Source organism: Chrysoperla carnea, chromosome 4, assembly GCF_905475395.1.
Source record: "Chrysoperla carnea chromosome 4, inChrCarn1.1, whole genome shotgun sequence".
In the NCBI taxonomy this organism is placed as follows: Eukaryota; Metazoa; Arthropoda; class Insecta; order Neuroptera; family Chrysopidae; genus Chrysoperla; species Chrysoperla carnea.
This window is the reverse complement of record NC_058340.1, coordinates 33,329,328-33,354,573: the sequence shown is the minus strand read 5'-3', so window position 1 is coordinate 33,354,573 and position 25,246 is coordinate 33,329,328. Positions and strand designations below refer to the sequence as shown.

Below are 25,246 nucleotides of genomic sequence, written 5' to 3'. Positions count from 1 at the left end.
CAATTATTTTGAGTATTTTGATTAGTTTGAATTAATTTCCCCTTAACTACAACTACCGTTGACGTTTTCTTCGGTTGCTTTTTGATAACCGTGTTCGATAATAACAGGCTTAGGCCTGTGGTGCCTGGGCTTTATACGACATTAACATTTAAAGGGCGTTGAAATGTAAAAAGATTGTTGATTTTGATTTTAAAAATTGTTATCGAAATCCGTTAATGTTTACTTCGTTACAAAGGAGACCCGACATTGATGCGAGCCAGTGACATAGCAATTATTCAATCGAATTCAAAATTTTTCCTGCAGCAATAATTATCGTTTACGATCTTCTTATTTTAGAGACCCATTAATATAATCCCGTAACAAATCGAACAAATCCTCAAGCCTAGACAGATTCCAAAACTATTTATTTTATAAATAATTTTACTTCTTGCGATAGAAGCAATTATCTTGCATTGTACTCAAATGATCAATGATCATTTATCAAAATTTGCGTTATGCATTGTGCAACAACAATTTCATGTAACACTCTTTTAATTAAAGGATAAAATGGCTTTGTTGCAACATAATCAACAAAGACATTATAAAAAGAATATAGACTTGTTTAAACCATGAAGAAAATTAACAATAGTTATCTAGTCTTCAAATTAATAACAATCAAAAATCATCCAAAATATAAAGCCAATACGGATCTGTTTGAACTTATGTACACTATTTACCGGCATATAGTAAAAATAATTTCAACCTTTTAAAGTAATTAGCATCAGAATAAAAAAAAAAATTGACTCCCAAGACAGTACAGTGGTGTGAGATATAAATAAATAACAAAATATATTTAAAAAAAAAACTTTAAAATACATAATTTGAATATTTTATCACTATAATAATTATCTTCGTTGAATTTCGTTTAAAATCGTGTCGTGAGTGTCATGCATAAACCGCGTGTATGCATGTGCTTCTTATGTGATGACATTTTATGAAGAAAGCTAGTCTACACGGTCTTGCAAGGCGATCAGCCATATACTTGCCAAGTAATTTTTTATACATGTAGAGAGTCTTACAATACTCTTTAGTCAAGAAATAATATAGTGCCAGATTCAATTTAGACCGCGTTCAATTACTATACTGCTAAAAAAAAAATAACAAACTGCATTTTAATTTAACAAAATAATAACTAAGAAAAATATGCTTATATAAAATAAACGAACTCTTTTCAAAATTTTAAACTAGTCAACAAGTCTTTTTTAAATTTAAGTTTTAATTCAAGAAGTATATAAACGAAAAAAATTTTTTGTAATTTATAAAATGATCAAAATTGTGTGTTTTTAAAAAAATAATAATTCTTTTAAAATTTGTTGTGTTTGTTTTTGAATTTTAATTGCAAAAAAAAATCGATCATTCTATTCAAAAAAGGTAAGTTTTGAGTTTATTTTTTAATTGCTTATGGAAAGTCGTATAAAATTTGTTTACCGGCAAACTGTTATTTTTGTAAAAGTATATAGTTTTAAATTATTCTTAGCATATTTTCTGAATATTTTGGCTTTTTTAACATTAAAATTAAATAAATTTTATATAATTTATTGGAATTTTGATTCAATTCTTAGAAGTTTTAAAACACGCAACAAGTGTCAGTTGAATTTGTATTAACCATTTTAAGTTTATTTTCGTATCCTTAATTTAAATTAAAAACTAACTTCAATAATTTTTGACGGATAAATTAATTTAATTTGACCAAGTTAGTAAGTTTTAAATTTAGCCGAAGTAACAAAGTTTTAATACGATTTTTTGGTAATTTAAAACCCATAATACATTTCGAGTTTTAAAGTTATTTAATGTTAGATTTTAAAACTTACAACTTTGTTGTATCATTTAGTCTTGAGAATTTTTAATTAATTCCAAACTTAAACTTCGTAACTATAATGCCAAAGAATAGTTCTTTTTGCAAAGCGTCTATTATAAGTCTCGTCAAAAATTAAAAAATCAACACCTTATTTCGACCTAGATTACTATCTGAATAATCATTTTTCTCAAAACACTTTAAGACATGAACTGTTTCAAGTTTGATCCTTGGTGAAATGGTAAGGCGCTAGCCTTCAAACCCAAGGATCCCAGAATTCGATTCTCGGCGGATGTATAAAATTCTTACTATTCTATTATTTCTGACAAGCCCTGAGAAAAAAAATGGTGAGAATTCAGATTTTCGAAAATAGCCTTTTTTCTTGAGCAAATAAATTTATTATTCGTTTCATAATGTAAACAAAAATTTATCATTTGAAAATAATTTATAAACATTTTGTTTTTCTAAAAAAAGATGACAGTTTTTTTTTGCGTCTTATCAACAAACAAATAAGGTTAAAATGTTAAATAAATAGTCTAGGTATAAAAATGGACCCTAATAAACATAAACAATATTTTTATTATTTTAAATGAATGCAGACATTTAAAATAATCGTTGACTACTCTATATTATTAATAAATAATCTAATGTACAAAGCTAAGCAGTAAAAGATTCTTCCCACACAATTTTATGAAATGCCTGCCCACAACTTTAAATATGTTTCTATTAATAGTTTTCAGTTAACTTGTTAATATTAGAAAATAGCTTTAGAATTAATCTTTTAATTCTATTTAAGTACTTTTAAATAAAAACATGGCCGTAGTTATAAAAACTTTTTTTTTGTTTTGATTTTAAAAAGTTATTTATATATACTTGGTAATCTATTTTTATACGAATGGAAAAATACAAATTAAATAAACGCTTGGGAGAAAAGTTCAAGAACCCTATTTTTTTGCACCGATATATCCTTTTTATATAAGTTTGTCAAAAGGTCATTTTAATATTATAAAAAAACAACACACAGAGTATAAAGTATGTGCTCTTTTTTCAATAATTTATTGGATTTAAATCAATTTGATTTGTGTTTTAATTGGCCGATTGCCGAATCAATTTTCGTTGAAGAAACTATTTTTAATGTGGTAATTTTCTCTTACATAATATGATCAAAGCGTAATGTTTCACTAAAATGTTTTCCATCGTAAAGCAAAAAGTATTATACTTTTCGTACCTTTTGTGCTCTTTGTAAATAGCTCTCTACTCTTTGAAAAGATTTTGCAGAAGTGGAATCTGTTTGTATTACAGTAAGATTAATCTAGGCAATCGTATTTATTTGCATGGCCTGCATATGTATGTTAATCGACGCAAATTGTCTCACGATATATATTATTGCATTCAAAAAAAAAAGTATTAATTGTGCGTGGGCTTCTTTCTGGTTTACAATTTATTATATTGAGAAGTATTAAGCGTTAAATTATAGTGTGGGTTTCATTCTGTTCTCCTGTTCCTTTAAGTGATCAAACTGGTGCGAACCAATCACTTAGTTAGTTGACTATTGTATTGTAATCAGACATGAAATAATAAACTGTGAATCTCATAAAAAGTAAAACTCGAAATCATTTTAAATTCATTTATTCTTACCTATATCCATAAGAACGTCTTGCGTCTTACCAATTTCATTTGATTTTCCAGAAGTAATTACGACTAACTTTAGTCTCACTTGAAAAAGACTCAAAAATCTTCCTTTTCTTGGACATTTTCTTCCCAGTTTTGCACTTCTTTTCGACATATATCGTGTGAGAAAATTGCATTTTGATCGTAACTTTGATCTTTCTGCTTGTCTTAAGTCTTCAGTCTTTTTCGAAAGTCTATAATTAGGAAGAACATTATCCTTACTTGAAAGAGACTACCAGAACTTTCTTTTCAGAATATTCACTTCCCAGTTTTCCGCTTCTATTAAGCATGCACCTTGTGAGAAAGCTGTATTTTAATGGTAACTTTTATCTTTCTGCTTGTCTTAAGTTTTGATTATTTTTCGAAATTCTATAATTACGAAGAACTTTAGCCTCACTTGAAAGAGAATTTTCTTTTCTGGACATTTGCTTCCCAGTTCTTCACTTCTCTTCGGCATATATCTTGTGAGAAAGATGTATTTTGATTGTAACTTTGATCTTTCTACCTGCCTTGAGAAAATGTTTAACCTTATTTCATATAAACTTCCACAACTGTCTTTCTTGGACAGTTGCTTTTCTAGTTCTCGACTTCTATTCGACATACATCTTATGAAAAAGTAGTATTTTCATCGCAATTTTGATCTTTCTGCTTGTCTTCAGTCTTGTAGAGTTGTTTCGACGATCTTCTCCTGGTCTTCTTTTGCTTTTGTTGTAGAATGGAAAAGAGTTCCGCATTTAACGTTTCATCTAAAATTCTGTAATCTAGAGGTAAAAAGACTTTTAAAATACTTGAAAAACATGTTATCCACGTGACTCTTGATAAAATTGTATGAACAAAAAGTCAGTTACAATAATAGCTGCCGCATTCGTTCTCATTTACATGAAATGGAATGCTTGTCAATTATTACATTTGATTGAATTGGTTGGTAGTCTGTTTGGTTTACATACAACACCAAGGATCATTCCACTTTCCAACTCTCCGCTTCTAGCTCCTAAAAATAAACAACTCCAATTTATTATTATATATATGTATTTATTTATATTAATTGAAAACTCTTTGAGTATAGATTTGATTTTAAAATCTCATACATATATAGAGATGTAGATATCTATTTTTAGTTAGAGGTATGTTTTATATGCGTTCAGGTGTGGAATATAATGTAGGTAGTTGAACTGAAAAGGAGAGTCTCTCTAGGCAACAGTTAACAATATAATACTTATGGAGATACAAGAAATTGTGAGACACCACTGACTGCTAACTTTACTTGACCACACCTTATAAAATAATAAGACGTGGTGGATATAGTCTTTAAGGGCTAGGTCTATAACTTTTTGATTAAAGATATAAAGATATGGTTCCTATGCTGCGATAGACACAAGCGTCTGACGCTGAGCATCTGACGCGTACTTGACTGTTTCTTCTTAAACGTTCTGCGGTCATTCCAAGGGAAGTTAATTAAGATGAAGTAAAATGAGTTTCCGCGATATTCTATTACGCCAATTAATGCTTGAAGAAATTGAAGAAGAAGAAATTCTATTGGAACAAATGATGCTTGAGGGTATTACTGAAGTCCATACTTATTAAAAACAAGGAAAGATGAAGGTTTCTATGCAAAATTTATCAATCAACATTTACTAATTAATTAATTGTTTTCGTGTTGTATAAACAAATTGATATATATATATATATATATATGTTTTTATGTGGTTCCGTCTGCGTCAGTACTGCTCAAAGGGAGGTACGCGCCTGCCAGTTGCAGCCGTAGTACACGCAGTGACGCGTCTAAAACAATGCTTGCTTTAGAGTTCGAAGCAGCAGTATAGTGCGTCAGCCGCAGCATAAGAATCAACTTCAGTGTTGAAATATTTTGGTACAGTGACTCACTAGCTGCCTTGTATGACTTCTCGTAAACCTTCCCTTGAAGCATTTCCAACTTTTAGCAATTCTTATTGTTTTCTCGATGTTCATTTTTCGCCACATCTTACAGACTATTTAGAAAACCATGTCCTAATATAGATGCAGCAGATATTCAACCATTTCTTCTTTCTCATCGCATTTTCCGTAGTAGTTGTCATTTTTGATGCAAATTCGATTCTTAGACTTCAGTGCTCTTTTGCTACACTCCATTGTGGCTATAAATCTAATCAGATCAATTCTCTATAGAGTAGTACTATCAATTGAAATAGCAAATTTCAATGAGGGTAAGAAAGTTTTGATTTGGATTTTCGGGTTGAAAACAATATCTTTTTATCAAAAAGATAATAACAATAATAATAACTGGCTTTATTATTGAGTTTTTTATGACTGGTAAAAAAAAAGAAAGAAAAGAAATTATTATGTGTTATGTTTCGCTTCGATGTTTATTGATTAATGGTTATAGATTATCAATCTATTTTTCTGTAAAACATGGTTTTGCCATTTCTTATGATTATTTGTCACTAGGAGGTATTCGAAGGAGCAGTTGTAGATTGTTTCTGTAATATTCGTATCGAGTACTGGTGTATACAGTTTTCGACCTGCACTTATCAAGCACACCTCGTAAGTTAGTAGTTGTGTAAGAGTATTTAAGACTCAAAGTTGCAAGGTTTAGGTTGTACATCATGGACTTCGAACCAAATTATTTCATATATCGAGATCTGTCAACCAACCTTAAATCCAACAGGTTTTTAGGTACCTATTTTCACCTGAACCAGGAGAATATGCACTTGAATATTGCTAGATATTTAAATTTACCCTTCATCCCTATATTTGCGCTCAAGAAGAAACATATGACTGATATACTGCGGTATTTAATATTTAGACAATAAGATTACATTCACCTACTCAAATAACTTTTGGCAAACAGTTTTAATTTTCTAAGAATTGCAATCGATACATTGAAGTGATTCACTGCTCAAAATTTAAGCTTTTTAAATTAAACAAAACACATCATCAAGTGACTAACTTTCAGTGAAAGAATTTGTCTAATCTAAATAATAGGTACAATTTAAACTTTAGAGAACGTGTATCTGTATAGTCAAAGGGGAAATTACTCAAGCGTTCACCCAGATAATCAAACATCTCGGGCTTTAATCCTGCGTATGTCTTGTATTATCACAGTTCTATAGAAACCGTAGTTTAAACAAAATATATATTGAGCATTTTCTTCACAGACTTAAGTCTGGTCAGTGCAGTCTTGTTATGCATTGAATGTATCACTCTATCAACACTTACAATATATTTAGCCCAAACATTTATAAAATAATTCGCAAACGAAACTATTTGATAAGAATTATTTTGATAACTTTTGTTAAAATTTTGTAATTTAATATTATATAAAACAAAAACCACTTTTGTTCTAGTTTAAAAATAATATACCTGTATTATATTACATAAATAATAAATTTTTAAATACAAAAATATTATTTAATTGACGTTTTTTTTATAGACAGTTTTATGACATCAGAATATTTTTATTTTATGATGTTTCTGATAAAAAGGTATATAACTGTTTGCACATAACATCTTATACCTGCGTCAATGCTAAATGTTTATTCTACGCATAATTCGTTTTAAACAAGATTATAAGACAATCAGCTGATCGATTTTAATTGGTTTCTAACGAATTTATGTATTATCAACCAATTAAATTTAATTTAAAGTCAACAGCATGTTTAATTCGAGAATTGGAGTAAGATTACCGGAAATTAAGACGATACAATAAAATAATTTATATCGCTTTGGCTCTTCTCGTATGCCGAGAAAAAAAATGATTCCGATGTTTTTAAATGACTATTGATATCTGGAAGTTGCAACTCGCCAACTGGCGAAAATAATTTGTAATAATTAAAACAGGAAGTGGATTCATTTTCAATCTATGTATGACACTCAATCTATGTATCTCTAACGTCAATGATTACTACTATATCCACGTGTTTTCTACATGGTACTTTACGTTTTATAACGCATATATTAATAAATACATACTTGAATATTTGACAACATAAAATATATTTAATGGTATGTATATTAAAACAAATTTTTACATAATCATTTAATAGCCGCGTGTGAAAATCATTCATTTGTAGACGTGGGCTTTAGTTACTGATCATTTGTTCGTTTAAATCATTTAATTAATTAATCAAAATGTATTAAACAATTTCAATTTAAAATTGCGTCGTACTATGATGATACGTGTGTGAGTCTACGTCAGTTTCACACGACGATGTGCATCATACTAATTTATATATGAAGGTGGTCTGTTTCGTTGATGTATAAATAAAATGTTTTTTTTTTCTGATTTCATTTCAAATGAATCGTCTTTTTGCTACAATTTTGTCATTGGATATTGGCATTAGGCCAGTTGAAAATTTTTATTCATATTATTTGTGTATAAATAGATATATTTTTATAAAAAAAATTCAAATACTATGTGTCATCGTACATTTAGACAATTTTATCTTTTAGAGAAATATCTTGTAGGGGCGGATAAATTATTATATTAGATTATGAAAAAACTACAGGGGGTTCAATTTTATCAAATTTTTGTTTACAATTTTTAATTGTATATTTGTTGATACAACCAAAAACCAATAGATCTTGGAAATTTGCATTCAACGATAAGATTAAGATATTCTTCTATGGGATAAATACTTCAGAAATATAGTTATATTTTAAAATCTGAAAGTGAATAATTATTCCATTTTTAAATATTAGAATTTTTCGTAATTGCTACTATTGGAAATATTGATAACTTGGAGTTGCAACTCGTCAACTGGCGAAAATAATTTGTAATAATTAACACAGGGAGTGGACCCATTTTCAGTAGTTTCAATTTTGACTTCCAGATTTCAATAATTGTACTTACAATTTTTAAAGGCCAACTCAAATCAGATAAATCCCGCCAACTGGCGATAATAATTCGTACTAATTAAAACAGGAAGTGGACCCGTTTTCAGTAATTCCAATTTAGAATACCAAGTTACTTACTATTTATCAATAATGAGGAAGATGAAATGGGTGATTTAAGTTTTTGTCGATGCTCGAATATTTTAGAATAAGATATTTTAAATAAACTGAAAGAGAAAGTACACGATAAAAATGCATGGCGTTTACTACAATGCTGGTATGCATTGCCCATAGTGCATTGACTCGTCCGCTGCAACTATTGCTAATGATACTATTCTCTCAATACAGTACACAGTATGTGGCGTTCGCACCGATACAGTATGGCGTTTGCGCCGATAAAATTTGCCGTTCACAAAATATTTCTTACCGTGGAGAACTAGATAGAATTCGGGAAATGAAGTTTGCTGAAAAACTGGAAGTGTTCTAAGCGAAGGTTTTAGTGGGAAAGGTTTTTTAATGCTGATTTAACAGAGAGAACGTTAGATTTCTGAAGGAGAACTAGGATTGATTGTTGAGCTCTTTATTCTAACCCAAACCTAACCCAATAGTAAAAGTTATACACTTTTACCTTCTACTTTTACCTTCAAATTTTTACAAACTTTTTTTTTTAAAGAAATTATTTGATTTCACAGATAAGAAATTGTTATGTACTAACAAACTTTTATTATCAATCAAAATAAACACTTTTAACGTAATATTTAGTAAAACTATAAATGACATTTTAAATAATAACTTAACCTCGGGGGTGTTTTTACTATGGTTAATATCAAATTACTCATAAGATAAACTTTTAACTACGTAAAAAGGAGGCATATATTTTTCTATTATTTTTATTTTGGGTAGTATTTAATATTTTTATTTATTTTGTATATCATATGATGATGAATGTTTGTGAAGGGAATATTTTTACTTTCCAAATTGTTATTTTTATTTATTTTAAATTTCTATAAATAGATTATAGAAAATATAAGGTCTTAAAAATCCATTGACAAAAATCATGACAGAAAGAAATACAAAATAATATTAATTACTGAATGTGCTCTTATTAAAAAAGAGATTATTTTCTCTCTTCTAAATTACACAGACACAACCGGAAGTTACATTGATTGTCTTTGCATTTTATTTATGGTATGATGAACTATTGAATATAACCTTTAAAAATAATGCATGTGTGTAATGTCAAGTAGCCTGTTATTATTTATATAGCGTGTGTATGACTCCTTTTAGTAAAATTAGATCGAACTCGTGTGACATTTTTTGGATTTATATTTAATTTGACTTAGAAAACTTCATATTATTTTACATCTTCTTCAGCTGAGAAGAATCTTTGAACTAACTTGTATCTCCTAGCGCAGGGCGGCAACCTTCGGCTCGCGAGTTACATGCGGCTCTTTGGATGTAAAGCTGCAGCCCCTTAGTTTCACACGCAAATATTATTTATTTTATAAAAATAAAATTTTTTTTAATCGTTCTGAATCGATTAACGAGGATAAGCACTCTAGCATTCAAAGTAAATCTTCTCAACACAAATAGTAATCAAATCATATTGAGCCATTTAGAGTTGATACTAGATCTTTAGAAATGCAATTGAACGATTTAATTTCTAGAATTTCTCACCATTTCAATTCAAAGTACAAAGCGACAGGGGGGGGGGGGGGGTGATAACAATTTTGTAAATTGTAATTTTTGACTTTTTGACTCTTCCGACTCAAAAGGTTGCTGATCTCTGTCCTAGCGCGATGTCTTAGCACAAATTACAGATCTGTTTCACAATTATTCCGTCTCTTTTGGGAAACTTTGACATTATTGTCAGTTATCTTCAGTTTTAAGGCTTGTTGTATCCGACTTCCAGTAATTTATTCCTACCAAGAATCTTAGATAGAATTGCTTTGTTCAAAAATAAAATGATGGACATACTTCCCACAATAACAAGACTCGGAACTCTAAGTGTCCCGGCAGAAGTGCCATTTTTTTTATCTCACTATGCCATTATAAAGATAAAATAGGTTAATAGTCTCGCCGAGTTCCCTATGACTGTACTGTCTATAACAATTCATGAATAAGTGAACTATTTTTAATGATTAATTTTCTTACTCACCCCATAATAAAATTCTATTTATAAATTTTCTCAGAAATAAAAATAACTCTATTGAAAATACAATTTTGTTCTTGACTAGTGACTATTATCAAACATTAATAATAGTTTATGGTAAAAAATTTAAGGTCAATATATGTTACCAGATGGCCTTCTAATCAATCTTGAATATTAAAAAAAATGATAATAATAACAATTTAATTACAATATATATCTTAAACGCCATGCAAATTTTTTTTTAAGAAAAATTACCACTTATGGTCATTTCTGTAATATTTACAATACGTTTTTGGTACAAATAGAGGTAACTTAGTTTTATTACATGTTAATTTAAACATTTAGAGGATTAACTTCTTTTAAATTACGTATTTGTGCATAAATAAATAAAAATTAAAAATTCTTTGTATACAATATGGTTACTGAAAATTGACCATAGATATTTTTTAGAATTATCCTAAATATTCTTCATAACTTCATAGAGATTGTGAAGCATTTAATCAAGGTTTAAATCTTCAATAAGTTCATTAATGTTATCTGACTTACCTATTTATGCTTTCATTTGTTTAGTTTCTTTTATATTAATCACAAAATATCTTTGAAAAATTAAAATCAGGAATATTTTTTGAAATAAAACAAAAATTTATTGACTAGAAATTATGAAATTCTTACTTTTTCTTTCATTAATGATCATTCGTCTCTCACATGTTAAAAACTAGAAATTACAAAATTTTACTTATTCTTCAAAGAAAATAAATTTTATTTATCGGAGAATTTATTGAGTCAAAATTAATAAAAAAAAATATATATATTTATAATTAAGTGACTTAATAAATTTAGGTTCAATGGACATTGGGTCGATAAAGAGTTGATAAAAGTTATCTGTCAATATAGAGACATGTATTTTTTTTTCTTCTTTTTATGAAATAATTAATTATTGAATATTTTATTTAAATTGAAAGTTTCTCTCACATCTATTTTTATGTCGACAGGCGTATTTTATACGATCCATTCGGTAAAAAATAAGATCACGCATTCTTTAGAAATAAAATATACCTATATGTTTCAATAAAGGTGCGTAAAACGCATTTGTTCATGTCATAAATATAATTTGAATCTCTTTTCTGAATCACATAATAAATCTTTCTGTCAATCTTATAATCTTCTTGTTCTTCCAGTATTGGTTGAGGCAATATTTATATAAAAATGTTTAAGTATTCAACAAGTTTTATATATATTTTACAAGCGTTTAACAAACAATATAAAGATCTTTTCTGTTTTGTGCAATGTAATCAATAAATCATGTTTTTTAAGTAGTATAATCTTTTAAGATAAATTGTATATTTTTCATTTTATTATAGTTTTTATTTGATTTGAAAGTAGGATACGTCTTTGACATTAAATATAACCTAAAATTTACTGTTAGATCATTCAATTCAAGTATGATCAATGAGCTAATTATTTACACAATATTTTATGATCGAGACGACAAGACTTTCATTGAGTATTTAAGTCAATACATATTAATAAATTACAATGATATAATGAACAGCTTAGATTTTAAATTAGCTTGGAAGTTGGAAGGAAAAATCTTTCAATGAGGAAATTTAATACACATAACTTTCTCCTCTACTGCCAATTGATAAGTTTCTGCTTAGAGTACATCTCATTCACTGATCATTTAACTGAGGTAATATAAGCTACAACGATTTATTAAATGTTCCTCAAGTTAGTGTTCTAGGACCCACTTTATATTTATTATACACTGCTCATTTATTAGAGAAAGATTATAAATATGTGTTCTCCTAAACTTCTTCCGTATAAGAATGGGTTCTTTACCAGAAGTTGGACTTCCTTCTACTTTCTTTTCTCAGTTTAATGAATCTAAAAAACTGTCATTTTGTGTCTATCAGTTTCTTTTCTAAATGTAGAAATTTATCAGAGGCCATATACTGTTTTATTTGGAGTGTTGCAATTACAGAGTACCTATTTCCTAAGACTTCTTTTGTTTTAAAATATTTTTATAAAATAATTTATTGTTAAGGAAATTTCCATTCAGTTTATAATTCCTATGTATCTAAAAAACTAGTATTATGTTACACCTGGATATTGGTATGAAAAAATCCGTCGGCGACTTACTCTTGAATCAGTCTACTACATTCACACTTAATCGCTTATATAATAGTTTTAAATTGTTATAAAAAGAAAACATGATTAAAAGCCGGAACAGAAGCGACTTAAGAAAAAAGATCTTACATACAAACAACCTTGTTCTCTTAATACAAACGTAATCTGATTCCATTTTTATTCAACGTAACTGAACTATAATATTAATTTTTTCTCTCTTCTATTGTTACAGAGTGAAGTAAAGGAATGTTCTGATGTCTACTTTGGTGATGCCTGCCGATTACGAAATGTTAGTATCTAGGAGTCCACCAACAGCGTATAATCATAGTCCACCAGCTGGTTTTCTAATTGATTATTGTAACACTCAAGCATTTGTTTCAAATAAATCGAAACCCTTGGCTCGAGTTGTTCATGCAAATACCACAGCATCAATTAATTTGAAACAACAATCGTTTCCAATTCAAACGAAACCAGTACCAATTCGTTCTGCATCGTTTAATCAAATTACAATACCGTCGTCTAATACTAACACGACACCACCCGCTTCACCAAAGCGACCATGCTTAGTTGTTCGTTCTCCGCCAAACAATGAAGAGAGTTCGGCAAATAATGAAGACAATAACAATGAAAAGAATAACGAAAACTCGAAAAACAAGAAGAAAGTAATATTCGCTGATGATCGTGGTATGTCTTTGACACAAGTACGTGTCATGACCGAGCCTTCAAATGTACCACCATTATGGAGTTTACGTTTTTTATCACAAGTTACAAAAGGTATATGCGCTGAACCATTACCTGAACCATGGGAAATCACTTTCACCCAACCCGCCTCTGATTATATCAACTTCCGACGTAAGCTAGACACGGAAAATGTTTCGTTAGAAAATGTCATTGTTCGTGAGAATGAAGCCACTGTTATTGGTACAGTTAAAGTAAAAAATATTGCATTTTCAAAAGAAGTAATTGTACGTTCGACCAGCGATAATTGGTTAACGCAAGAGGACACTTTTTGTACATTTGTTTCAAATAATTCACAAATGACCACCGGTGCAGTTTATGTACTGTACGATACCTTTTCGTTTAAATTAACGTTACCACCGAAATCACGTCGAATTGAATTTTGTGTATGTTTCCGTTGTGAGGGTAAAGAATACTGGGACAGTAACAAAGGTAAAAATTATGTACTCGTGAAAAAAGCACAAATATCACCAACGTTCCAAAAATCATTATCCTCTGATAATTTATTAAAAGGACAATCCCAAATGAATAACAAGAACATCGAAGATTCATACAGAAACAAATATACGGACATAACACAAACAAATGTGACAACATGGTCCGAATTCGCAAGCTGGACACATTTAGATACAAATGGTCCATATTACTAGATACAAAAGTAAAAAAGAATCATTCAGTGATTTAAAAGTGCTAAAATATAAAAGATGATAGAAGATGAAGTGCTATCAACTGTCGTCGAATTCAAGGTGAAAATATTTTTTCATTTTTTTTTTAAATTCAGTGGCGGAGTTGTTCATCAAAATATATCATCAAAATGATTGAAGGAAGTAAAGGGTTGGATAGGAAAATGATTTCAAAAATATAATATTTTAAGTTGTTGAGCCCTTGATCTACATTATAAAATATCTAATAATATAAAATAATATGACTACAAAAAAATGAAACCACAAAAAGAGGTTATGTTACAAAATAAAAACCTCAATATAAGAAACATCAGTTGTCACGTCGACTCAAACTAATACCGGGGTGCTGTTAACTAAATGTAATAAGTTGTAATGGAGTAGAGAGCACCACATATATCGCAATTCAGATGAATTTATGTGTGAATTCAAATGTGCCAAACCTATTAATTATTTAAAGATAAAAGAAATATTTTAATATTAAGACTGATTATTTGAGATTAATAAAAAAAAATGCCTTACAGGAGTCAAATATCCTGTTAGTTGCCATTACTACACAGGGTTTTTATAATAAGTCTTAACATTACCCAGAAAAACAAATCGAAATGACATTCTCTTAAACATCAGAGATAATCAAACGATTAAACTAATCTATACATAGCCCAAGATACGTGAACAATAGGTATGTCATTGTACAAAAATGAGAGAAAACCTAATGACAGATCTATCGTTGTTAAAAACTATCAGACTTATTTTCGAAATCGATCCCTATTCATATAATAAATATTTTTGTATACACTGTGATATTAAGATTACGTATTTTAAAAATAAAAGGGAAGAAAAAAAATTAATTAAAAAAAAAATAGAAAAACGCACATATGTAAATTTTTTATTCGAGGGAAATATATATATTTTATTCAACACACATTCATGATTATTTCTTTTTTGAAATGGAAAAGAAATAATCAATGAATCTACAACTAATTTACTATACTACGTCTTATATAAAAAAAACCGACTTTGATAAGTTTGTTTTATATGTTTATTCTGGCACAAAAATTTAATCGAGTACTTAAAAAGATTAAATAATTTTGTACACTAATCAGTTCCTAATTAGTTTTCCTCTTATAATTAAATCAAATCGAACTGAACCTATTTTTTTAAAAATTGAATATCTTTACATAAACTACCCCCCCCCCTCTACGTATAAGAATAGATATTCAAATAAACCGCTTCGTTATAGAAAGTGAGTTATTTACTGGATTGTAGGTAATTGCAATCAAATGTTTTTAAGTTGTTAATTTATTTAATATGAATATGTTATTATATTATTTCTGACATGCTTTGCTATTATTATTATACATTTTTTTTTAGAAGTACAAATTATATATTATATATTAATTAATTTTTACGATTCAAATAATAATTAACTCACCTATATCATTAATTATGTTTTTATAATTGATTGTGTAAAGATTTTAGATGTGTTTTTTTTTTCATATTACTATCTAGTGATAATTGCAATAATTCTTCTTTTTTTAAAAAAACAAACTGTGTAAATAAATAAAAATATTGTATCCATATATTAATAAAAAAAAATTATTGTGTATTGTGTAAGCCTGCTGATTGTTATATAGAATTTATTTTTTATTTAGATAGTTTTTAAAAGAAAATGTGCGAAAATTTGATATTATTATGGCTTTAGAGATTAAAAAGTGTTTTTTCTTGTACCTCAAATGATAATAACATTTTTTTTTTTATATCAAATATATTATAAATTAATAATCGAATATAATAATTAATGAGAATTATATTATTCTGTATAAAAAAACAATTATTTTAAAAATAATCTCTTTCTAAATAAAATTATTTAAAAAAATTTTTATTTTATTGTTTTTATTTATATTTTAATCATGTTAATTTCCTTAAATACTTTTTCCCACCTTCTCTCTCTCTCGTTTGATAATTTCAGGTAAAGAATCTTAATTGTAAATAGTGGAAAATTTCATTTAAAATTCAACGACAAAGGCCCATGAGAAGGAATCATCAAGGGGGGAGGGAAAATATAAAGTCAATAAAAACAGGAAATGCATGGACGCATTTGTCGGACTATATTGTTAGTTCCAATTTATGTGGAGACCGATTTTCAATAGGGGGTGGAGGTTGACCCTCCTCTCTTGGGGCCTGCTGAAGCGAAAATCTAACGTGCTTTCGTTAGAGATGTCTAGAGATGAATGTCTCTATCCGTATTACTCGTATGTTAGACAGAGAGAAATATTTATTTATCTATAATAGCTAATAATTTAAAATGTGTTAGATAAGAATTCCAGTCCATTTATTATTATATAAGATCATGCTTTCAGCATGCAGATGTGAAAAATTTATCACGAGATGTATTTGGTGAATGTCAAATTTACTACTATATTTGACTAAGCATAACGAATCTAGTAAGATAAAAAATGAAGCAAGTACCCTAAAAATCTTTTCTGAAGGTCATTAAAAATTAAACTGCTTTGTGTTTTAGTTGAGAAAAAATTTATAAAGGTAGGTATAAACCATAGATCTGTATGGACGTAAGAAACGCCATAAGTGAATTCTTTACCGCAATGAGAGAGAGGACTTTACTGTGATTAACCGTTAGACGGTGTCTTTGCAGCTCTATAGTATTATCTCTATGAATAGAATATAGTGTTATTTCATGTTATTGTAATTAACTAACACATCCTGGTAGATAAATTATCGAGCTTTACAGAGCCAAAAAACGTAGCCATTATCTTCTTACTTTCGAAATAACTTTAAGCCCATCAAATATTCGCCTTCATAAATATCAATACAGCCGTTTGTTCGTATGATCAATAGATGGGTAAAGTGTACGATAAATAACTGATGATTTCTTTGAAATGTTAGGAAGGGATTATGATTTGTATTTTTAATGTTTTGATTTACGTCTTTTGACGAACTCACTAACGATTACTTTAAAAACCATAATACACACAATTTGTATTGAGTCCGGTCCTGTATAAATTTCGTTTGATAAATGCTTAATTTTTTTAATTACCTTTGTTATCACACTTTATAATAATAAAAACAGTATTAATAAAGTTATTTTTAGAAATTTGCTGAGTGTCACACAAATTGACATATGGCATCTGATTTTTTTTTGCATAAAAATGACAACGACTTGTAAATAAAAACAAATATGTTTTCGATTAAAAATAAATTTAATGTTTATATAGAGTTTTAGTGTTATGAATTCCAATCATAGCTATTAAGAATAGTTTGTTTGATTGTATTTTTGCCAAAGTTCCAAATGCGCGACACAGATTTTATGTAGAAATTTCTGGATTATAAATTCTTAAAATAATTATTGAATTATGTCGCATTATTAGGGCGGTGTTCGGCGAAATCTTTTTATAGCACTTATATTTCCGCCATTTTTATTAGACAGACATTATTAGAGTCACGTTCGATATCGATTGGTGTTTGAACAATTCTGATCAAAGTGACACATAGCAACTTCTATTCAAAAAATCGCATTGTACTTAGCGAGGGTACATTGCATAGAATTAATCACATAAGTGATAGCTAGCAAAAAATTGACATCAAAGCTGAAAAGAGAGACCCAAAATTAGTGGGTTTCAAAAAAATTCCAATAAGATCGGATCAAATTTGCCTGTATTATCCAAAAAATCGAATTTTTATACTTTATGACGTCATCAGAATCCAAAAAATTTAATTTTGCTCTATCACATCCAAATTTTATCCAATTTTGATAAACCAAGTATGTAATGCTACTAAATTTGGGTTATACTTTACAAATTTGTGATAAAAATCAACCTACCTCTAATAGGTTTCAAGAATGTGGAGTCTGGGCCCCGGAATTAATCATGAAAGCGATAGCTAGCTAAAAATTGACATCAAAGCTGAAAAGAATGATCCAAAATTAGTGGGTTTCAAAAAAAATTCCATTTAGATTGGATTATATTTTCCTGTGTTATCAAAAAAATCGAATTTTTTAACTTTATGACTTATGTAAATTAATGAGCGCCGTTTACATGATTCCTTATTAACTTTTTTTTACGTATAAAACATACATTTTGTTTTGCTCCTCTATTGCTTATGCGCCAGATGTAGGTCCTCCTTTGCCACGACATAGTTACAGACCTGTTATTTCGGGATCATTTTGAGCAGAAATGTTCAGTTTAAATACGCTAAGTAAACGTGACTCCGGGAACAAACTTTGGTGGATATTGTTTTTTTGCTACAAAAACTTAAATAATTATTGAGTTTCTTAAATGCATGCAATCACCGGTTAAAGATTTTTCTTTTTTAATTTATTAATGTATTCTTAATAAGTATGTACTTATATTAAACTAGAAATGTACACTTTAGATTAAATTGACTCTGATTTAATTCATTCATTTATTATAATAAATAATACGTTTGTTAGTAGGTGACTTCACAATAAAGAGAAAAAATAAACAACAAATTTATTTATTTAATTAATAATTAAAACATATGGAGAAATTATTAAAGTATTCTCTAATGACATTTTAAAATGCACGGATAATTAGCAAATCAACGGCTATAGAGATCTTTAACAAACAAACGTTTTTATTTGATTTCATTGAAGTAAATTCCTCCTTTTTGAAATAAATAAGAAACCACCATATCTGTGGCAGATATGTACTCCCACAATCGTCATTAAAAAACACCCCAAACTTATAGAATTAAATTAAAAATTAAGACAAGTGAAATTTACAAAATTTTAAAAACCCCCGACAAATTTTTCGGCTGTGGAACCCTAAACTCGCATTTGAAACATACCTAAGAACACTCTCCATTAAATTGTCTAGTTCATTAAAGCTTAGTTCACTCGAATCTCAACATCTTTGTTAGTGTGGCTGTTTACTTGATAAATTTAGAGCTAATTAATTCGCATAACCTACATATTCATTATTTTCTAACGATTGGATAAAAAATTTAATCGCTAAACTCTCCATTCTCAAATATAATTTTATTTTCTAATTAAATGTCGTTGACAGAACAATCATAATTAATTTTTTTATTTTACATGTATCGTTAAATTTCGCTCTACGAGATACTAAAATTCTCATAAATTAGTTATTTCCTTTGAATCGCTGTAAAAATAGGAAAATGACATAAAATTAAACATTAATTTGAAAATTTGTTATGATGCAATATAGTCATTTATTTAAATAATAATTAGTTTGAAGGCTGTAACTTTTTCTTTACTGAGAATGTCGTGTTTGATTTTATTTTATGTCCGCAAATATTCTTTAAAATATTGGCATTAATATATTTAAAAACTTTTAATTAACTATAAATAACTGGTTTTAATAAAAAGTTAATTTCAACTCTTTCAAAATTTCCTTTAAAATGCTATAATTATTTGTAGTTATTCAGCTATAATATTCTTCCGAGCAAGTCGGGATAGTATAAAAAGGGAAATTTGAATTTTTGAATTTCACGCGCGGTTTTAAGGTCATTTGAAGATTAATTGAATATGCATACGAAATAGACTTTTTAAGGCTTAATTTATATTTAAAAAATCCTCTTCTTGAGCTGCTTGGTTGTAGAGCCGTTTTTGATCTTTATGGACCTATTTTATTAAGTTTGTAAATTGGTAAAAATAATATCAAAGCTTCAAGAAATACACAAATCAGTTTCTTAAAAAATTTATCTATTTTTATTAAGATTTAAATGATTTAATTCCTGGCTGAAGTTAACATTCCAATTTGTTTTGAAATATGTTTTCTTTTGTTGCCATCTTGATTTATATAGTTTTGACTTCCGCAAAAGTTACATCAGCTCAGTTTGGCCAACTTAATCAAACTCATAATTTTGATAAGTTATGTGAACAAAGATGCCAATTAATGATTTTAATTTATTTTAAATGTCAATTTGAATGGAATTTGAGTCTAGACCTAAATTGTTCATAGAAATAACATTTTGATTAATCATCGTATTTTATAACAAAAAAAATTTCTAATCAATCTTTATCTTACTAATCCGTAAATATTTCCTTATTGTGTAATAAAATAATTAAAATATTTACGCAATCTTAATTACTGAACATGGAAGTCATACACCTTTATTAAGAATATAAATTTACAGCTATTTTATATGTAAACCTGTTTATTAAGGTTCTTTATTTTACTTTTTAGTAATAATTTCTGTCATTACTTTTAATATACATATGTAAAATCAATATTGTATTTAATTTTGAAAAAATGAACAATAAATAATAAAAAAAGACATAAATTTTTATGAATATTTATTTAATATATTTTAAAATGTAAAATTTTTTTTTTGTAAATCAATTCATTTATAATACATTATTAAAATGTACAAAAGAAAAAAAAAAAAACTTTTTATGTATGCAAAATACAATAGCTTTGGGGGATTAATGATTATTTATTAAGCGAAAATAAATACACACGTAGGAAAAAGTTATGGAATTTAAAAAAAAAATTAATTTTTAAAATATATTAATTTTAATTTTCTTATCGTATTATGTTTTTTTTTTGGGTTTTTTTGGAAAAAAATCATTTTTTTGATTAAAAAGTTATAAAGGATGTGTAGATTCAATTTATTTCGAAATAAAAACAATTCTTGCAGGGTTTTTAAAAGAAATATATTTAGCGAATTTCAAACTAAGTTTCCTCTAAAAAAATACGGCTGTAGGATAAATTAGGGTAAATTATTTATTTAAAATCGGAAAAAAATCTCGATTAGTCCACTCACGGTTTATGTCATGAGTAGATCCTTAAAGCGAGCTAATCGTACAATCTAGTTCACTTTGAAATTGAATTGAATTGAATGCTGAATCTAAGTTATCAACTGGAAAATTTGCTCCAGGATAACACCCCTCGTTTATGATTTTAGTCGACAACTCAAAAACCTTTTTGTCAAAACTTCAATGAGGATTGAATCATACAATTTTTTGTTTCGGAATTTGATAAAACTCGGTAAAGTAATTTTGACCTAAAAAATTCAAAAATCGAATTCATTTAACAGTTGGCATCTTACAGCAATTTTTGAAATATTATAAAGTGCCGAAGAGTACATTTACAAATTCTCATACAAATTTGTTTATTTTTATTACCATGGATATAGTAAAATTTACATAATTTTACACTTTGCAGCGTCCATGTTGGTTGCATTCACATTACTAAATTATTTGATATAAAGTTACCACGCCTTCACTTCACTTCCGAAATGTATGCTATGCGTTGAACTTTGAAAATACATAGTACATCGATTATCTTGTCCCATTAATTATCGATACTTTATGGTATATAGAAACGCTGTGTATATTATAGAAAAATTGCGCATTACAAAATTCTTCTTCTTTAAGATAATATTTATATAAAAACGTGATTTCTCCAATCAATAAAGAGACCTGACCTCTGATCAATTTATTATACAAGATATTTTTAAAAGTATATTATAAATATAATAATAATAATAATTATTGTTATTATTGTTTTTATTAATTATTATATATACTTACAAGCCGTTACCCATCTGCTTCCCTAAACGATTTCAATTTTCTTAAAACATAGGTAATTTTCGAAATTCATATAAGAAATGATTGAAATTACAAAATTACACAATAAACAAATTTTTAACCTTCCATCAACAATTTTAATTTTACTATACCTTTTAATTTCACTTTGCTTCCTATATTCTACTTATTTATACTCTTTCTTGAAAAATTCAAATAAGCCTTAGATGTGCCTTAGAAAATAATAGCAGTTTAGCGAAAATAGATGTAGAACCTTTTGTTTTCATTAACCCAAAAATATCAAACATTTATCACCCTTCTCCCTTTTAGAGGTTGATTTTCAGAACGAAAAAGTGACTTACGTGCGGGCTCAGGGTTCTAGATATCGCAATACCAAATTTTATTTAAATGGCTTATATCGTTTACCCGTGAAAGCTAAGCAAACAGACAGGCAGGTAAAATTACTTTTGCATTAATAAAATTAGTAAAGATTTTAAAATATCATCTCGGTGTCACGAAAAATATTATAAACTTACAATATTTTAATTAGCATATTATATTACTTGGAGAGATTATGACAATCAGTAATTCAACACAAAAAAAATTAATATCAAAAAAATTGATTTTGAAAAACAAGTACAAAGTAAAATTTACTTGACATTTACTAGATCGTACGACATGTTTTTTGTACATGTTTCAGTTCATAAATGAAGCGTGTGAAATCTTTTTTTTATTAGAAATTGTTTAGAAAAATATGTATTTACTATTAAACTTTCAAAACACGTTCTCAAACATTAATTATATCACTCTTCGTATTGCAAATTTTTTCAGTATTGAAGACAGATTTTATCTCAATAAAATGCAATAAAATTATGTATTTCAATCGAATGCAATTAAATATGTATTTACTATTTTCTATTTAGATCAGTGAGATTAGTGGGGGGAAATTATTTAAATTATAAAAAAACAAATTTACAACAATTTTATCTACTGTCGACAAATAAAAATTGATTTTTTTAAGGAGAAATTATTTACATATATTCAGAAAAAAGTAGATTTTTTGGAAAATTAATATTATTTTTCCAATAATGTTTTACTGTAAATTTTATGATAATATCAAAATTTCTTACGAAAATAGGTAAATTTTAAAGAAAAATAAATTCGTAGCAATTCTCACGTTGAGCAAAACGTGTATATCAAAAAATATTTATAAAATATCAATAGAAAATTCCTAATCGAAAAACGTAATTAATATAATGTTTACATTTTGAGATTAGCGTTTTGACGACTCTTTATTTTAAGGTCTAAACTATTTAAAAACATACTCGTAAACAGAATTATGGAAATAAACCATACTGTACTCTTGGACTTTATTAGGGGTTATGTAAGGTCTTGTCTAAGAAGTGTGGGCGGGACATTTGACTTTTTATTAATGAGGCATATATTAAAATATTTTTATTTTATGTAAATAAAAATGCATGCTATTAATCCACGTTGATTAATCCATCGATTACAATTGGTTGTATACAAGAATCTGGATTCTTAAGCATTTTTTTTAGTTACCAACTTATTATTCACCGAGAGTCAATAAAAACTGCATAATGAATACTCGTGTACTTTATAATATTCAGCGTGATGACCCAGCGCTTAATTAATCTGAATGCAACCAATGGAGCAACTACTGTCTTATGACATATATTATTTTTTTAGTCTATGGATACAAACCATAAACCAAAAAGACTATATTAGTTCCTGCTCTGTGGTTTTCTGAATATCTGTCAAAATTTTGATGTGAACTAGGGCTAAGATATACTTGGGACCATTGAGCGTCAATATTACTGCAATGGGGTTGAATAAAAAATTGAAGACAAGGTATGAGAAACAATTCTTATTTTAAATTTAAAAAAATGTAGAAAATGGTTAAAATGAATTAAAAACTGGCATTGACATTTCCTTAGTTCGTTTCATACGTTATCAAATAGACGAAAATTTATGAAATCCGGGTCAATTTACTCATGCTGATTCTTTAAGAATGACTTTTTAATCATAAGTCTAGCATATTTCTGCACATTTTGTGATTTATCGAAAACACAAATTATTCATGTTAATTTCTTCACATGTAAAAAGAATTTATAAATTTAATGTGATCGACGAGGAAACAAATTTATAAATATTTGTCATAATATCTAATAATGCATGCTTTAAGCCATGTGAGAAAAGCTTTTTGAAATGAAGCAAAATATTAAGAAAACTTTATACACATTTAAATGTAATTGTCAATATTTTTGCTGTAAGTACATAATAAAAGAGATCAACATATAAACAACTTATTATATAAAAGAGAAGTATAAAGAGATAAAAGTGGACTTATATTTTTGTATAGAACAGTCAATGTCTAACCATACACAATTTCCACTGGCATGGCGCCTATAATAATGATAATGTTTTGAGTATGTTTTTTTAATAACATAAGACACAAGATATCACGCGAACAGTGTATGATGTCTTACTGTTCTCATTGTCAAAAATTTTACACATTTTAATAATATAGTATGTGATTTTTTTTTTGTAATTTACTTCTGTATATAGAATATTTGAGAACGTAATTAAAAGATTGAATTCTTCAAATATTTATTCGTATAAACATTTATTGTCTTTCGGGTTCAAAATTTATAATTGTTTTTTAACCATTTTAAAGTTTCTGATCTAGTTAAAATTTCACACATATAGATATCCTCAATTCCGAAAGTACCCCAAGATAGTACTGTCAATCGGCAAGTGGAGAAGTGGTAAAATTCGTAGTTACGATCTACCTATTGTCAAAAAAGACATAGATTTGCCGACCTTATCTAAATGAGCTGTTGGGAAACTCTGCTATCTTGTATGGTTCTCAGAGTATCGAGTATTTGGAAATATTCCAAGGAACTGTACAGTGTACATCCAACAACTTCGGAGGCGTTGCGATATTATCTCACTTCAAAGGACCTCTATAAGGAATGTGGTTGCAGCCATAACGTGAATATGGGATATGCATCATGACTTTTGTAGGAGCGACCACAATGAGGAGGAAGAAGAAACTATGATTAACCTTCTCAGTCACTGTACAATTCTTATTATGAGGCAGTTAAATTATTTGAAAGTACTATTCTTTGATGACTCCAATTCCAGTTTACTGGCGTCAAAACCTATTTCTATTCATGACTCCAAATCGTTCAAGGAATACCTAATGACTGAGTATGGATCCGCACCCCGACAAGGATTGCAATGTCGTTATACTAAAGAGAATCCAAAGGAAGTTTAGACTAAGACTGTAAAGCAAAGAAACATATGTTTTAGGTCGCAGTGCGTAAAATAGTATTAACCCATTAATTCAAAATTTCATACATAGAAGTTGTAAGAGTATTTCAAACCAGATTTTTCCGATTCAATTAATTATGCGTAGCTACTACTGCACGCTTATTAAGCTACTCCACACTAGCCGATGTAAGTATACGTGAATGTGTAGGTTGATGTTATATTATTAGGATTTACTAATAAAAATGTGCTACTAAATTTTTTTTTACGACTCAATATTTATTATGTTGCAAGAGTTTCTATTTATTACTCAATAAATTTTCCGCGCGCTGATAAACTTTTTGTATTGATATTGTTTTATCTATTTACTATACTACTATTTACCATTTTTT

General features: G+C 28.0%; 1 protein-coding gene across 1 annotated transcript; it reads left to right on the top strand.

Annotated features, from left to right (window-relative positions):
• The first annotated feature begins 1,351 nt into the window (after positions 1–1,351).
• LOC123297336 (protein phosphatase 1 regulatory subunit 3B) lies at positions 1,352–15,369 on the top strand. Its single transcript, XM_044878951.1, has 2 exons — positions 1,352–1,410; positions 12,844–15,369. The coding sequence occupies exon 2, from the start codon at positions 12,866–12,868 to the stop codon at positions 13,997–13,999; it is 1,134 nt and encodes a 377-aa protein (XP_044734886.1). The 5' UTR covers positions 1,352–1,410; positions 12,844–12,865; the 3' UTR covers positions 14,000–15,369.
• The last annotated feature ends 9,877 nt before the right edge of the window (positions 15,370–25,246 follow it).

Excerpts from the sequence above, each read along its gene's own strand:
- LOC123297336 (XM_044878951.1), top strand. The coding sequence starts at position 12,866 with ATGTCTACTTTGGTGATGCCTGCCGATTACGAAATGTTAGTATCTAGG.